At 43.6% G+C, this 17,557-nt stretch overlaps 1 protein-coding gene across 1 annotated transcript in view; it reads left to right on the top strand.

The window, feature by feature from the left end:
* The first annotated feature begins 954 nt into the window (after positions 1 to 954).
* Positions 955 to 17,557, top strand: part of LOC309509726 (cadherin-7) — a 159,194-nt gene continuing 142,591 nt past the window's right edge. Inside the window, exon 1 of the mRNA XM_082184550.1 lies at positions 955 to 1,366. Coding sequence (XP_082040676.1) covers positions 1,133 to 1,366 — 234 coding nt within the window. The 5' untranslated portion in view covers positions 955 to 1,132. The remainder of the gene's footprint in view (positions 1,367 to 17,557) is intronic.

Here is a 17,557-nt window from a genome sequence, read left to right as displayed (position 1 = left end):
CTTGGCATCCTATCTAGCTGTAAGGTGTGAGCAGGCATGAGACGAAGCAAGAATCCAAACGCAAGCACAGAGGTTTATTAATAAAACATAAACACAGATAATCCAAGAACAAGAGCATAATCCACATAGAGCAGGCAGGAGAGCAACAACAGGAACAACAACCAACAACTGAAGCACATAGGTTTAAATAGACAGGTTAACAAGGGGCTGATGAGGGACAGGTGTGGGTGATTAGATGTCATGGGAACTAATGAGGGTAACTATGACAACAAACAAGGTACAAGGCAAAACAGGAACAAAACACAGGAAGCGAACACAGAAACAATGGGAACTAAGAATACGCTTCAACATAAAAGTCTTACAAAACACAAGACACATGAGATCGTGACAATAACCTTGATTAGTCGATATAAAACAGTCACTCAAATAATCAAATAACTTTGCATAATATAAATATAGTGTGTATATAAATGTGTATGCAAATATTGTATAGCCTATAAAGTATATAAATTATAAAAATATAAAAAAACATTATTATAGTTGAAGGCAGATCCTCTCATCCTTGTTTTATCTCTCTTTCTCTGACAGGCATCAGAAACTCCTCCTGAACCATCAGAAATGACATCACTGTAATCACTTCAGGGATTTCTAGGTTTTGTCCATACAAAACTTTCGAAAATCCACAAACTTGGATTTTGACATTTAATTATCTGCGTTGGTGATATTTCAGAAAGGATTTATTTTGTTCAGTCTCTGATCCTTCACTCCTGTGTGCTGATCCTTCACTCCCGTGTGCTGATCCTTCACTCCGGTGTGCTGATCCTTCACTCCGGTGTGCTGATCCTTCACTCCCGTGTGCTGATCCTTCACTCCCGTGTGCTGATCCTTCACTCCCGTGTGCTGATCCTTCACTCCCGTGTGCTGATCCTTCACTCCGGTGTGCTGATCCTTCACTCCCGTGTGCTGATCCTTCACTCCCGTGTGCTGATCCTTCACTCCCGTGTGCTGATCCTTCACTCCGGTGTGCTGATCCTTCACTCCCGTGTGCTGATCCTTCACTCCCGTGTGCTGATCCTTCACTCCCGTGTGCTGATCCTTCACTCCCGTGTGCTGATCCTTCTCGTTGCCCTAGATGAGTGTTTGTGGCCGTCTCGTGTGTTGTGCCGTCTGGCTCCTCGCTGTTCAGAAAATGAGCTGGTCTGCTGACACGACCCCTGACACGACCCCTGACATGACCCCTGACCGACCCCACAAACACCCCACACACTCAGGGGACGCCCTGCAGAGACAGAAACGCAACTGGGTTTGGAATCAGTTCTTTGTGCTTGAGGAATACACCGGGATGGAGCCGCTGTATGTGGGCAAGGTAAGAACTCTTCACTCGTTTCTCACATGGAAGTCTTGTTTTTTTAAACAATCACCACAAAGGTTTAGTGTTTAGAATCATGAATAAGTTCAGTCAAGTGCTATACAAACATGTACAGGTATTTTTTTTGCTCTGTCTGTGCTGCACTAATGCAATATTTTCTGCGTAATGGGTATTCATTTCAGTAGATAGTAATGTAGTATTACGGTATTACGGAGTAGACTTCACAGCACACAGAGAACGGGCATAAATCTTACAATATTACATTCTTTTTGCCCTTTTATTTCTGGAACCTTTTGCCCTTTAGTAAACTGCAACTTTTAAGTAAAGTCTATTAATTCTGGCCTTCTGGTCTTTCATTGATATGCTTGACAGCTGTTCAGCACCTGTTACCAAACAGTCAAACAGTTGGGGGAATAAACATCTCTTGCAGATTTTAAACAGATATCAATGAAATGTTGGTGGCTTTTGTTTTCAAATATAAATAAAGTTTTTTTTTTTAATTGATGAGGCATCGTCAGTGCTTCTGAAACCTGTCCTGGTTCCTAGTGTACATGCCGTGTCTCCATCATCAAACACACCTGATTCACTCCTCAGCACATCAGTCGAGTCTGCAGGATGGGAAGGATGAGGGAGACACACAGAATGTGGTGTGTTTCACTCTTCGGGGTGTTTATTTAGGCTGTTCTTCTCATCTTCACTACCTCTATTGAAACAGCTTTGCATCATGGACGTTTGCCATTGCCAGCGGTACTAACCATTCTAGTTGGCACATTTCATCATAGTGTAATACATGCATTGTTTGTTGAAGTGGAATCACAACTGGAGAACATGAATGCACTTCTTCTTCAAAGTATTCTGAAGCAGAACACCAAAGCTCCTTTCCCATTCTCTCTCCTGTAAGGGCATATCTGTGACCTTTTCTCCTGTTTTCCTGTGAAATAATAGAGCTGAAAGTTGACAACTAAACCACTTTAGACAAAAACAGAATGAGAGACAAAAACTGAATATGAAAAGAAGGAAGGTGAGAGAGTGGATATTTCCAGAGGCGAATGTGTCATTTGCATTTATATGATTTTTCGGCGCTGGCGTCCCTTAGGCGAGCCTGTTAGCAATGGCATCATACCAAAGACTGAGATTAGATGAAAGGCAGCAGATAGATATTTCCTGGATAAACATATGTAATGACAACCCTCAGACAACTTCAGAGCACACAAACATATTCTGACACAAAGCGCATTGTTCAAGGAACTGAGAGACATGTTTGAGAGGCTCTTTTTCGACTGTTCTCTCATTCAGACGGAGATCTGATGTGCAATTATTTTTACTGGAACTGGCATATCCCAAATGTATCAAATAATGTTTTCATGAATGTATGGATTTTGTCAGAGGTATTGTCCCTAACGATGAAAAAATACTTGTTGACGCTTTTGAGTTTGACTCATTTGGGAAAGGCTTTATTGTGTGGGAATGCACTGAACCCGTCTTGTATCTGGGTTTGTTCATTGTTGGTGAAAGTCCATTCTTCTATCCAGTGGACTCATATATTTAGCTCTATTTCACATAGAGACTTGCATATTATGCATAAGAAGAAGCACTACAATCATTTTAAGACTTTTCTATATCTCATCAAAATGTAGAGCAACATGTTAAGGCTATTAACTCCACTTGTGTAAAGATCTTAAATGCTTTTGCTCCTCCGAGGAAGAAACATGCTAAACCCAAGTCAGTCCCTTTGCTAAATGATGATATCAAGAATGTCAATGGAAGAATGCTGTCTAATGAAATAATCTTAGTTTCAAAATTCTGTGAAAGCAGCCAGGACAAAAATATTTTTCTGAGTTGATTACAAAAAAATGCTTTTTATTTTTTTTTATTACCACATATATTACCACATCTATCCTATCAGCATTAGAGGAAGCCAATATATTTATACACGGTCAACTCACCTAAAGTCCTCAACAGTTTTCAGCATCCCTCCTTCACCCCGACTCCTCACTCTTGGCTGGTTCCTATCTCAGCCAGGAATCGTGGGGAAAACTCTGGGTTCGGGCCAAACACCAAGTTCAGAGCCTCTCCTCAGACAGCACACCAAATACACATACCATTATTCTATCTGACTTATTTGTAAGTGTGAATTTGTGAAAACCCGGTATGTTGAAGTTGGGCTCTAATGATGTTTGCCGCTTCACCCGATGGAGGGACATAAACAACAACTGATCACAACGTTCCCAAATCTCTTGACAGATAAATAGGTCTCAAACTTAAACATAAAAGTTCAATGTCTGGATTAAATACTGTGGATTTGACTGTTGAATGGCTACACCATCGGTCATTTACAAACATGCAGATGCCACCGCCTTGCTCTTCCCCGAGTTGACAGATCTATCTGCCTGAATAAGAGAAAAGCCTTGTTCCTCTTTCAGCGAGCTTGGCATCTTCAGTCGAAGCCCAGTTTCAGTAAGTACCAGCATCCCGATACTCAAAGCTGGCTCTAGCTTCCAGAATTCTTCTATCTTTTGTTGCAACGATCTGACGTTTCTCAGGATTATTGCAGATAACGGAGGTTTGCATCAGACGCCGTCTTGGTTTTAGAATTGAGTATGAAATACTACTTCTCATTTTTAAATCATTCAAATGGTTTCAAGGCTATAGTCCAATCACAACCCTTTGATAGTCCCTAGGACTACGCTGAAATCGAGGGGCGAATGTGTTCTTGGTAGCGGCTCCTAAAACCGCTTCCACGTCTGCTGTTTTAATTGGTGCTTTATTAATTAAATAAAAATAGCTTGTTTACAATTGAGGTTTTAATGTTTGCTTTTATAAAAAATAATTTAGTTCAGTATAAATTCATGTTCCAGTTCTATTTGATGTTTATATGTGCAGATCATAATGTATTTGTAGTTCAGACTGTTTGACATTTTCTGCTGATGTCAAAGTATTACTTTAAGAATTAAATCACTTCCACATCTGCTGTTTTAATTGAATTTAAGCAATGGCTATATTAATGGCTCTTTTTTTTACATCACACATTTAGCATTCGTCTATACCTGACTTCCCTCTATAGCGTTTTCTCTGTGATAGTGTGATTGGACACAAATGTGAAGTCTTCCCGCGCTTCAGAATATCTATAATCAGAAATGTAAGAATCATTTGTGACTTTGATGGGAAGCTGATTGGTCTGTGAGCACTGAAGCTTGTCTTATCCTCAGCAAAGCTGTCTGAAGATATTTTCACATTTGCATTTGTAAAGGGCCCGTCTCTAGATGCTTCAGAGCTACTGTCAATGTATGATACACATGGTTGACTGTGCCGAGCTGACTGATGCTCCCAAAGCTGCTAACCTGCCTTACCATCACTTACCTTCAATTGGGTTTAGCACACAACAAATAAGAGCTTTCACTCAGACCCATGGAAATGGCCATGCACTGTTTACTGACCATCTGATGTATATCGCACTCAAAAATGGCAAAAGCTCCAATCTGATTGGCTGATTTTCAACTCCCAAAAGTCAGTGCACCTGCTTGAATTGGTAAATTACAATGAGTATGTTGGATATTACAATGAGTAATGTAATGAAACTCAGATCATCACTAGATTTCTCTCAGAAAAGTCAGATCGAGTCAGAAAACATTCAAAGTAGGAATTCATCTCTGTAGTGGTTTTGAAATATTTATAAATTACCTTGTTTCTTGTCTCATCTAGACAACATCTCTGTAGCACATTTGATTTTATAGGGTTAGATGCTTATGTTTATGTTTCTAAGCATAAACATTACTCTACCTTCTGATTTTTTTTGGCTTTAATATGGAAATTGAAAGGATGCTTGTAGAAATGATATAATCCAGTATTTTATGGACCCAAACAATGCAGATATTTGACTGTTTACTGACTAATGGAAAATGGCATTGCCTTCCCCCAGGACTAGAAGAAACAGAATACATGATTGACCTGGTCTTCTTTTCTTGTTTTGGAAGGGGTACCAGTGGCATCCAATTTCGTTTAGTGTAAAAGTTGCATATGTGGAGGAAGTGGCAACATTGTGTATTGCAGCCGAAGTTATTAAAGTGGTTGCACACTTGTCTGCTGGTCTGTTCACGCAGTGAACCGCATCATTCACATATGCAGTGCAGACAGAGCGAGAATGACAGGCAAACAGTTCTTTACGAGCAAACAGATTTGTACGATGCAGCCACTTCCTATCAGCCTGTGGTCTCAGAGTCTCAGCAGTATCCCTTTGAGCTCCCTACTACTCGTTCACGCCAGTCTCAGCCTAGTGTTCCAGAGGCTGGTGAGTTCCCTCCGCCTCCTTCTCCTCAGGACCTTAGAGAGTTGCTCACTCCTAGTGCCATACCCTTTCCTGCCTATCCTAATCACACACTTTCCCTTCCTCAGGCAGAGCCAAGGGTGCGCCCTGTACTCCCTTCCTCTGAGTCTGTGTATCATGGTCCCCCTCCTACGATCCCTTAGTTTACTCGCCCAGATCCTAGTGAGTTCACTCGTCTTCGCATATCCTTAGAGAACCTGCTACTCCCAGATGGTAATGAGCTGTTTAACCCTCTGGAGTCTGAGCGTTTTTTTGGGCCCTGGGTAGTGTTGCTTTCGTCAACGAAAATTATGACGAAATATTGTCGTCAACGAACCGTTATCACCTGACGAAAACGAGACGAGACGAGACGTAAATGCTGGTAATGTGACGATGACTAAAATACATGTATAATGCAATATCGTTGACGAATAAAAACGAGACTAAATGTGGTTTACAAAATAAAAACTATGCTAAAATGTCTCTTCATTTTCGTTGACCAAAACGAGACGAGACGAAATGTTATAACGTCACGACGAATGAGAGAGTTGTGCGTGCCCATAGCTTTGTCGGGTTTAAATTCTGGTTTGCGATCTGGTCACCCGATTATCAGCGAATTTAACAATATTACTCTAGTTATTCTATTAAAATGTCTCATTGATATATTTGACACATTCATAATCATTACTTTTGCCGGTTCTTTGTGACAGCTGTATGTTATTGGCAGCGTCACCCTCCGGTTACATGAACGCGTCACCGCATCAGCACCAGAACATGGAGATTTTATTTTAGAGAATAGTCGCACAACCTATTCGATATTCTATAATTAAATAAACTAATCGAATATCCAAAAATCGTGACTCATCCCTGCATGGAATCTCTTGTTCTCTTACGAGAGATACTCTCGTACTGCGTAGAATACGCTAGGGGAAAATCCTTTTCCACGAGAATACTGAAGCCAAAAAAATTATCCTTTAATTTTGTATTAATGTAAAACGCGTTGCGGCAGCATACAGACATAGGCGAGGCAGCTCGCGCGCCTATTGGCTGGTCTGCTGGCAACTGCTTAAGCCTATCGAGCGAGACCTAGAGTGACGTCAGACCCAATGAGGGCGCTTCGCGCCCTCTGCGTCACGTCCCGCCGAGACGGGCGTGGCTTAGGTCTATAAATACCGCTCGCAGGCATTATTTCTCTGATTTTTCATCCTTCAGCGAAGCAACTCACATCGCTGGATCCGAGAAGAAGCCGCGCTGTTGAAGAAGCACCTCAGCGGGACGAGTCGACGAAGCTGCTGGCCGCGCCGCCTTCATCGCCTTCCTGCTGCGCTATCCAGCGCCCATATCCTTTATTGCACTGTGTGTGTGTGTTCGCCGGCGCGACTCACACTGTCTAAAAGAGCTGCGTCTTTTTCAAGATGCCTGCTTGTGGCTCGTGCAAAGCCACACTCAGCGACGGGGACCGCCATGTCATCTGCGCTTCCTGCCTGGGTCAAGAACATGCAGCTCTCGCGCTCGCTGATGGCGGCTGCCATCACTGCGAGCTGTTGCCATTAGCGACTCTGAGGACTCGCTTGGCACTGTTCAACGAGACTGCGCCCACACCTGCTGTTGTGCCGCGCCGTAAAAAGCGCCGCGCTCAGCGAATCCCGGAGCCCTCTCTCAGCCGTCAAAGCTCGCCGGTGCGCCCGCCTGCTTCTCCGGTTTCATCAGCTTCACTTCCGGACGGACAGCGGCCGCGGTCTGCCGCCGCTTCTGTCGATGACGCTGATGAGATCGACGCGCTGCTACGAGAGGGGGATTCCTGCTCTCTCATAGCATCAGGCAGTGAGGATTGGGCGAGCTCTGAGGATCCCGCCCCCCCTGCCCGTGCTTCTACGGGAAAGAGAGCGAGCATTGAGGCGGAGCTCATGCGCGTGCTCACTCAGGCCACGGCGAGCCTCGGCCTCGAGTGGATTACGCCTGAGCAGCCTGCTCACAACCGGCTGGACGGCTACTTCCTGCCTGGGGAGCGCGTTTCACCTGCATCCAAGCCAGCGCCTTTTCTTCCTGAGCTTCATGAAGAAGTCGCTAAGTCTTGGGGCTCCCCTTTTTCGGCCAGGACACGATCCTCTGTCTCTTTGGCGTTCTCCGCTGTCGACGACGCAAAGAACAGAGGCTACCACTCCCTACCGCCGGTCGAAGAGGCTATTGCAGCGCACTTATGCCCGCCCTCTGCTGGACGGCGTGCTAAGATGGCGCTGCCCTCAAAAGCCTGCCGCACGACGTCAGCCCTGCTCCGCCGCGCTTTCTCCGCCGCCGGGCAGGCCGCGTCAGCGTTGCACACCATGGCCACGCTCCAGATATACCAGGCCGATCTCCTCCGCCAGCTGGACGAGAGAGGACCTGACGCAATCTGCGTGCCGGACTTGAGGAGCGCTACAGACTTCGCTCTTCGCGCCACCAAGTCAGCAGCACAGGCCATTGGACGGAGCATGGCCTCGCTCACCGTGTCTGAGAGACATCTGTGGCTTACGCTCTCTGACATGACTGAGTCAGAACGCACCGCGTTCCTCGACGCGCCGCTTTCCCCTGCCGGCCTCTTCGGAACCTCGGTCAAAGATTTCGCCGATAGGTTCGCTGAGGTGCAGAAAGCGACCCAGGCCATGAAGCACTTCCTCCCGAAGCGCTCCGGTTCTGCAGCAGGCCGTGCGAAACCGTCTGCTCAGAGCTCACAGCCTAAGCCTCTGCCCGCCGCCTCCTCTTCTCAACGCCGCCAAACCCAGAGCTCGAGACCGCGCTCTCGCTCATCCGGTCGCCGCCCCGCCCCGCGTGGCTCGCGGCAGAAGATTGCGTTGAAGCCAGAGGCCCCGAAATCGTCCTAGCACGCCTAGGAAAGCGACGGTGTCTAAGTCCCGCTGCGGCCGGACTTCCACCAAAGCTTGCCGCTTGTCCAGTTCCAGGAAATGTGACTGGTCCAGCGTATTTAGCAGCCAACAAGCCGGTTCCATTACCCGCTTGCCTGCACACAAAAGCCGTTTTTACGGCTACCCAGATAAATCCCTTAAAGAGTGTATTTTCTGGTGTCCCGGCCACGGCCGACGGTGTTTCATGTGTAGAAAAAATGCCCACTACTCAGTGCCCATTCCTACACACAAGCACAGCCCTTCACACAGGGCCCGCGCACATAAAATCGACTCAGATCGATTGCGCTTCAAATGTAGCAAAAGTGCTCACTACCCAGTGCCCACAAACGCTACTTCCCACATGTCTCACGGTCCCTGTAAATACAGGACCAGTATGCATATGCTCTGCTCACGCGAGCAATGCTGTAAAGGTGGTGTATGTGCCCGCTGCTCTGCGCCCACGCCCACGCACAGACATGAAACTAGCCCAGCCCTCCTCCTCTCAGGTAACACTGCGGAGGAGTCGAGCGCGGGCATTCTGCCCGCTGTTATCAGCGCGCCCCCTGCCTCAGATGTCATGAGCGCGACGCTTATGTCACAGCACACAAAAGCCGCTGTATCGCGAGCCGATCAGAGCGTGCTTCGCATCCAGCCCCTAGCTACTCGCGCACCTGCGTGGGAAAAGCTTCCTGGGGTTTCGAGATGGGTGCTGAACATCATAAAAGAAGGCTATTCGCTGCAGTTTCGCCGACGCCCTCGCCGCTTCATGGCGCGCGTCGAGACCACGGTAGAATCGAAAGTAGCTCATCTACTTCGAGCCGAGATTTTGAAACTGTTGAGCAAAGGGGCTATAGAACCCCTATCTCAAGCTCAAAGCGAAGGGGGGCTTTACAGCAGATACTTCCTGGTGCCCAAGAAAGACGGGGGTCTCAGCTTATGAAGCGCCAGTTCAGGATGCTCACAACCAGAAAAATCCTCGCGCACGTCCGCCAGGGGGACTGGTTTGTGTCAATAGATCTAAAGGACGCGTATTTTCAAATACAGATAGCGTCACGTCACAGGCGATTTTTGAGATTCGCCTTCGAGGGCCAGGCATATCAGTACACAGTCCTGCCTTTCGGCTTGTCCCTGGCACCCCGTACATTTACGAAGTGCATGGACGCAGCGCTCGCACCCCTCAGATTACGGGGCATACGAGTGCTGAACTATCTGGACGACTGGCTGATTCTAGCCCAATCTCACTCAGAGCTCGTAGAGCACAGGACCATTTTACTCGATCACCTCGAGAATCTCGGTCTCGCAGTGAACTGGGAAAAGAGCTCGCTTTTCCCCAGACAGATTATATCTTTTCTGGGAATAGAGCTGAACTCGCTGCTAATGACAGCACGCCTGTCATCTCAGCGCACACTGGACATTCGGCGCGCAGCCGGCTCGTTCCGCTGCGGCGCGATAGTCCCTCTCAAAGCCTTTCAAAGGATGCTCGGTCTGATGGCCTCAGCATCTTCAGTTCTCCAGTTGGGCCTTCTGCGCATGCGCCCACTGCAGTTCTGGCTCAGAAAGAGAGTACCACGCACAGCGTGGGCCTCCGGTCGGCTTCGCGTCAAGGTCAATCAAGCATGCATTGCAGCTTTGAAACCTTGGGAGGCAAAAGACTGGTACCAATCAGGTGTAAGCCTGGGGACTTCCTCGAGAGTGATGGTGGTGTCCACGGACGCATCCACCTCGGGATGGGGAGCGCTGCTCGAGGGCAGACCGCTTTTTGGCCAATGGTCAAAGCAGGAGAAGCTCTTACATATCAACTGCCTCGAAATGTTGGCAGTGAGCAAAGCGCTCACGCGCTTTTGTCCCCTCATAAAGGGACACCACGTGCTAATACGTTCAGACAACGTCTCAGTGGTGTCCTACATAAATCGCCAGGGCGGCCTCAGGTCCCTGACTCTGTACAGGCTAACCAGGCGCCTCCTGATATGGGCCCGCAGCAACCTGCTCTCGCTGAGAGCAGCGCACGTGCCAGGGCTCCTAAATATAGGACCAGACAGACTGTCCAGGAACCAGGTTCCGACAGGAGAATGGTCTTTTCACCCACAGACAGTCCAGCTGCTGTGGAAGAAATTCGGCAGAGCGGAAGTAGACCTGTTCGCGTCTCAAGAAAACGCTCACTGTCCAGAATTTTTCTCGAAGAGCAAGGACGCGCTGACCCACGAGTGGCCTCGCCGTCCTCTCTACGCTTTTCCCCCCGTCTCCCTCCTGACTCAGGTGGTAGAACGGGTCAGGGAAGAAGGATGCTCAGTGCTGCTTGTAGCCCCACTTTGGATGAGCCAACCTTGGTTCCCAATTGTGATGCAGTTAGCGAGCACCGCCCCGTGGCCAGTGCCTCTGAGGAGGGATCTCCTCTCTCAAGCCAACGGCTCGATTTGGCATCCTCACCCAGAGCTGTGGTCCCTCCATGTGTGGGCCATCAACGGGTACCCGCTGACCTCCCACAGGAAGTGTTAAACACTATTTTTTTTTTTTTTTTTTTTTTTTTTTTTTTTTTTTTTTTTTTTTTTTTTTTTTTTTTTTTTCTTTATTGAGATAACAGAAAGGGGGGAATACAGAGACATTTGAATCCGTAAAACAAAAAGATTAAAATTCTACATCTTACATCACATATCAATCATGTTACTAATACATTAAGTATTCTTTTCAACAGTTTAGATGTTTTTAGAGCTTTTCGATTGTTTTGTATTGAAGTTAGAGAGTCATAAAAATTCTTCAGATCAATGGAAAATAGTCTACCATTTGGTACAGTCGACATACATCTTGCTTTATGTATATGATATTTTCCAAATAGAATGAGAAGTTTAATTATTTTATCCATTTCTAATAAGCCAGTATCACAATCCATAAACAAGACCATTACATCAGTTATTGTAACAAACTTATAAAATAACTCAAAAATAAACCATGAAACTTGGGACCAAAATAATTTAGTATAGTTACAACTGAAAAATAAGTGTACAATTGTTTCATTTTCTTCTTTACAGAAACTGCATAATGGCGAAAACCCTTCTTTAAACTTACTAATAAAATCATTACATGGATAATATCGGTTTATTATTTTAAAGTGAGTTTCTTTGACTTTATTAGGAATTACATATTTATTTATATCGGACCACAAATTCTTAAAACCAAGGAAGTGGTAATCCTGTTTCCACTTTACCATTGCCTTAGGTGAAGAACTTTTTTCTTTGGTTAAAATTCTTCTAATATATATATTATTAAATTTTTTATCTCTAATGGAAAGGCCCCCAACAGTCAGACTAGGAAGAGAGCCAATTACAGGATTATACACCTTTTCGTTTTTTATAAGATAAAGTAGTTTCGGGGAGATACAATGAATAAGTTTAAAGTATTCTTTAGAAGACACATTTGTCCCAAGATAATTAACAAATTCGTTGTAATTATATAGGTCACCTGATTGATTTAACAAATCTGTAACAAAAATTAAACCTTTGTTAAACCAATCGTTCCAAAAAATGGTTTTGTTTTTGAATAATACATATTGGTTATTCCAAATAATACAGGAATGGGGAGAGAAATTGTGTTTGTAAATTAATTTCCATGTATTCAAAGCTTGTTTGTGAAAGTTAGACAACTTAATTGGGAGTTTAGTACATTTAAAATCACAAGCAAGTAGAAAATTAAGACCACCACATTCTTTGAAGACTAAATTGGGAATGAAAAACCATGGAAGGTTATTTTCACAAAGACAATGTTTGATCCAATTCATTTTAAATATATTATTGATAGTGTCAAAGTCTAAGGCATTTAGTCCTCCTTCTGATACGCTTCTAATTATGGTTTTCCTTTTAATATATTCTGTTTTGTTTCTCCAAATAAATTTAAATACGATTTTTTCAACTGCGGCACACATTTTAGAATCTACATAAAGAGATAACGCTGGATATACAATTCTGGAGATCCCTTCGGCCTTTGAAATCAATACACGACCATGAATAGATAAATTTCTTTGGAGCCAACAGTTAAAGATATTTCTTGTTTTTTGTATTCTTTGCAAAAAATTCTCTGTTAGTCTCTCTGTGTCTGACTTACTAATTACAATACCCAAGTATCTGACTGATTGCTTAACCTGTATTCCAGATATACTTGAGTCTTCAAGTTGGTGTACAGCCATTATCTCACTCTTAGATTGATTCACAGATAGACCTGATGCATCAGAGAACAATTTGAGTGCCTCCAAAATAACAGGGACCTGATCTTTGTTTTTCAAAAATAAACAAGTGTCATCAGCAAGTTGACTAATAGTTAAAGTGAAATCTCCCATCTCAATACCTTTAATTTGAGAGCAATGTAGAGTGTAAAGATTCAAAGTTTCGGCTACTACTAAAAATAAAAATGGGGAAATAGGGCATCCCTGTCTAATGCCTCTTTGGATAACAAAACGAGAAGATGTACCACTGGATAAAGAAACACTACTTGAAATATTTTTATAGAATGTGTGCACCATATTTGTAAAAGTTGGGCCAAAACCAAAATGATCAAGAGCTTGATACATAAAATTGTGCTCTACTGTATCGAAAGCCTTACAAAAATCTAAAAACAAAATAAGAGCTTCCTCATTTACCAAATCTGAATAATCTAAAAGGTCTAAGACCAGTCTAATATTGTTTGAAATTTTTCTTCCCTTCATAAATCCAGACTGTGTGACAGATATGATTTCCTCCAAACATGGTTTTAACCTATTGGCGTAAAGAGATGCTAACAATTTGTAATCCGAGTTAAGCAGTGTGATTGGGCGCCAGTTATCTAAATGCAAAACGTCTTTATTTGGTTTTGGAACTAGTGATATTACTCCCTGTTTCATAGATTCTGTAAGTTCTCCATTTGCTGCACACTCATTGAACACATTCAACATAAACTCTCTAATTTCTTCCCAAAAACATCTATAAAACTCAAACGGTAAACCATCGGGTCCTGGGCTTTTGTTAAAAGGTGTCTTTTTAACGATATCATCTAATTCTTTCAATGACATCTCCTCTTCACAAAGGTTTTTGCTGTTTATACTTATACTAGGAGTGTAAGGCTGTATCCTGTTAAAAAATAAATCACTTGAATCAGGATTAAAGGATGATGTATATAATTTTTGGTAAAAATCTGAAACAAATTTTGAAATTATTTTGTCATCTGATATAAGAGTGTTATCAATATACAAAGAGGAAATTTTTTTTAGTTCGGCTCGTTTTTTTTCCAAATTGAAGAAATATGCAGAGTTTTTTTCTCCGGCTTCTAGCCATTTGGCCCTAGATCTAATGAAGGCCCCTTTAGCCTTTTCTATATAAAAGGAGTCTAATTTTTCTCTTAATAAGTATAAACTTTCTTTCTCTGCATCATTTGGATTGGCAAGACAAGAAATGCGGTTAATTTCTTTCAATATAAATTCAAATTGTAATCCTTTTGATTTTAAAAGATCTTTACTAAATTTAATAGAAAACTTTCGACACTCATATTTAAACAATTCCCAGTTTAAGGTATGAGAAATATTAGTTTGTTTTTTTAAAGAATCAATTATGCCTTTAATACCCAAACAATAATCAGAATTATTTAATAAAGAGCTATTCAATTTCCAATATCCTGGTTTCCTAAATAAGTTATAATTGATGTCAGAAATTTCTAACTCGATACCTGCATGATCAGTTAAAGGTGCATTGGAAATAGAACAGGATTTAACAGAAGAAATCAGATTATCAGATATCAACCAAAAATCAATACGTGATTTTTGTGTCAAATCAGATTTAAACCAAGTGAAGGAAGGGGAAGAGTCATTATGTAAGAATCTATGAATATCTACCAACGAGAGACTGGAACATATATCACTAATTATTTTGTTAACAGTAGTAGTGCCATATTTTGGAGGAAATCTATCATAGCATAAATCAGGAGCCTCATTAAAGTCCCCGCCCATAATTAGTGACGTAGATGGGTATTTTGTTTTTAAAGAAAGTAATTTGGAGGATAAATCTGTAAAGAGACAACTATTAAGACTGGATCTGTTAAAGCCATAGATATTTGCTAAAACAACAATATTTTCCCCAAACTGGATAACAATAATTAACCACCTGCCTTCATTCGAACAAAGTGTTTCAAGTACAGTGTAATTAAAGTTCTGATTAAATAAAATCATAACCCCAGCAGAATTATTGGAACCATGACTATAGATAATTTTACTCCCCCACTGATTCGACCAGAAACTTTCGTCTTTCACAACTGAATGCGTTTCTTGTAAAAAATAGACATCTCTGCTTTTTGATTTACAGAAAAGAAATAAAGCTTTACGTTTGGTTAAGTCTCGGATTCCCCTAACATTGAGTGAAAAACAGTTCAACTTAAATGACATAAAACAAACAACAAGAACGTGTAACCAAAATCTAGTGTTTAGTAAATAAAACTAAACTCCTAAATGGATTAAGGTAGAAAAAAGAGAGTGCAATACTTATCCAGACCTCCTCACTGTAGTAAGAACGAGTTTAACATTTCTCTAATCTAGGTTGGAACCCTAACAAGAAATAAGTTCCATGAGGATGAAAAACCTCACAGAATGTTATAGAGACACGGTAAAGAGTCACTTATATGTTGTCAACTGTAATTTTCTTCCCGTCGATGATGGCAGCTGAACCCTGAAACCCTGCACGTTTACCTTCCAGTCTAGCTTGGTTCACGAGTGGCCACAGTTTGTTTCGAGCCTCCCTTGCGCGTTGTGTTAAGTCCTCCGTTATCCTGATATTCTTTTGTTTGAGAATTTCGGAACGCTTTGCGTCGGCCCAGATGAGGTCACGGTGCGTGCGAGAGATGAACTGCACAATAATACGACGAGGCTGATTGGCTTTCTTCCCAAGCCTGTGGGCCACGTCGATTGATGACTGGAGAACATCTGCTAGAGATGGTGAAACAAAGCGCAATATTTCCATCACAGCCATCTTTACATTCTCACCTTCCACTTCAGGGATACCAGCAATCCTTAAGTTCCACCGTCTTTTGTATGCCTCCAATTCATCCAGCTTTTCCCACAGTTGTTTGTTTTCGGTCTTTAGCGATGTAACTTGATCCTTCATCACACTGGAGTTTGTAACGGCAAGATCGGCCTTGTCAGAGATCGCGTCCATTTTAGTTCCGAGTTCAGCGATGCGGTTTGAGTTACAGGAGACAGAGTTTTCAATCGCCGTTAATTTCTCTAAAAAATCGTCTTGTTTTTTCCCTAGTTTCTCAATTGCTTCCAAGAGAACAGCATTTGATGGCTCTGTAGTATGGCGTCGCATCTTCGATTGTGGGCTCTTTGTGGGAGTAACAGGTAACGTTGAGAGAGCAGATTTATCCTCCTGCACCGGTGGCGACGTGTAATCATGCACACGTTTTACTGCTAAAGCGTCTTCCATATGTTGCAATGAGGGAAATAAATATTATGACGAGACCGAATTGTTATAGGTCTAACCGATAGAAAGAGCAGTCACTTCTCAAATAGCAACTAACATAGGCCTACAGGTTAATTTCCAAAAAAGTGCGTATAGGAAACATCCATCATCTTCAAAAAAAAAAAAATCCCGTAGTAAGGGTTCTTAATTTCGTATTATTTAGTGCCGATTTTACTCACATGAGGACAGGTTAGGTCAAGAATTGCACATAAAAGCTTAAGAGCAACTAACAGCACGACTCACACAGGCGCCATCTTGGCCCATCTCCTCTACATTCAGTGTTAAACACTATCACACAGGCCAGAGCTCCGTCTACGCGACGTCTCTATGCCTCAAAATGGTCAGTGTTCTCTAGCTGGTGCACAGCTCGTGGTGTGTCACCCCTGCATTGCGGTGTGACGGAGGTTCTCTCCTTCCTACAGGAGCTGTTGGATAAGGGCAGGTCCCCTTCCACGCTCAAAGTCTATGTAGCGGCCATAGCAGTGTTCTCTTCGACCACGCTCGGCCAGTCTATTGGAAGGAACGATTTAGTCATTCGCTTCCTTCGAGGAGCTAAGAGACTGAATCCTCCCAGACCTCCCACAGTCCCTATATGGGACCTTTCTACGGTACTGGAAGCCATGAAAGGTCATCCATTTGAGCCCTTGCAGGAGATTGATCTTAAACACCTGTCTTTCAAGACGGCGTTTCTTCTGGCTCTCGCTTCAGTGAAGCGCATAGGGGACTTACACGCGCTCTCAGTAAGCGCGACGTGCATGGAATTTGGGCCGAATGACTCTAGAGTTATACTCAAACCTAAGCACGGTTATGTTCCTAAATCCCTCAATACACCGTTCAGAGCACAGGTCATTTCCCTGTCTGCCCTGCCGGTCACTGAAGGAAATATGGACGAAAGCTCCCTTTGCCCAGTCAGGGCGTTAAGAGCTTATGTGTCTCGCTCGTCTGTTTTCAGACAGACGGAGCAGCTCTTTGTTTCGTTCAGCGGGCGTTCTAAGGGACTAGCCGCTTCGAAACAGACCCTATCCAGATGGGTAGTGGACGCAATAGCGCTAGCTTACACAACCAAGGGCATGCAGTGCCCGCTGGGTGTCAAAGCGCACTCCACGAGAAGCATGGCTTCATCGTGGGCATGGTCAAGTGGGATTGCCTTGCAAGATATTTGTATGGCGGCAGGCTGGGCCTCTCCGTCTACATTTATAAGGTTTTACAACCTAGAGGTTCCCGCACTACAGGCCAGACTACTGTTGGTCTAGTATGGCCAAAATCTCATAACTGGCGCTGTCAGTTATGCAGCTATTGAGTATTGCAATCCTTGCTCTATGCTGCTATAAGGAAGATAGTGGCTAACCCCCCTCTCTTCCAGGATTCCCTGTGAGTCCCCTGGGTGATTATGTACTGTATGAACTCCGGGCTGTCGCCCTTGAGTCTATGGTATCAGATCCCAGCACGCACGGCGTTTTACAGTAGGTTCCCCTAGCGTATTCTACGCAGTACGAGAGTATCTCTCGTAAGAGAACGTACTCGGTTACTAACG

This window comes from Leuciscus leuciscus (genome assembly GCF_965113295.1).
Source record: "Leuciscus leuciscus genome assembly, chromosome: 11".
In the NCBI taxonomy this organism is placed as follows: Eukaryota; Metazoa; Chordata; class Actinopteri; order Cypriniformes; family Leuciscidae; genus Leuciscus; species Leuciscus leuciscus.
Note: the sequence above shows the minus strand (reverse complement) of the source record. Positions and strands in the feature narration are given on the sequence as shown.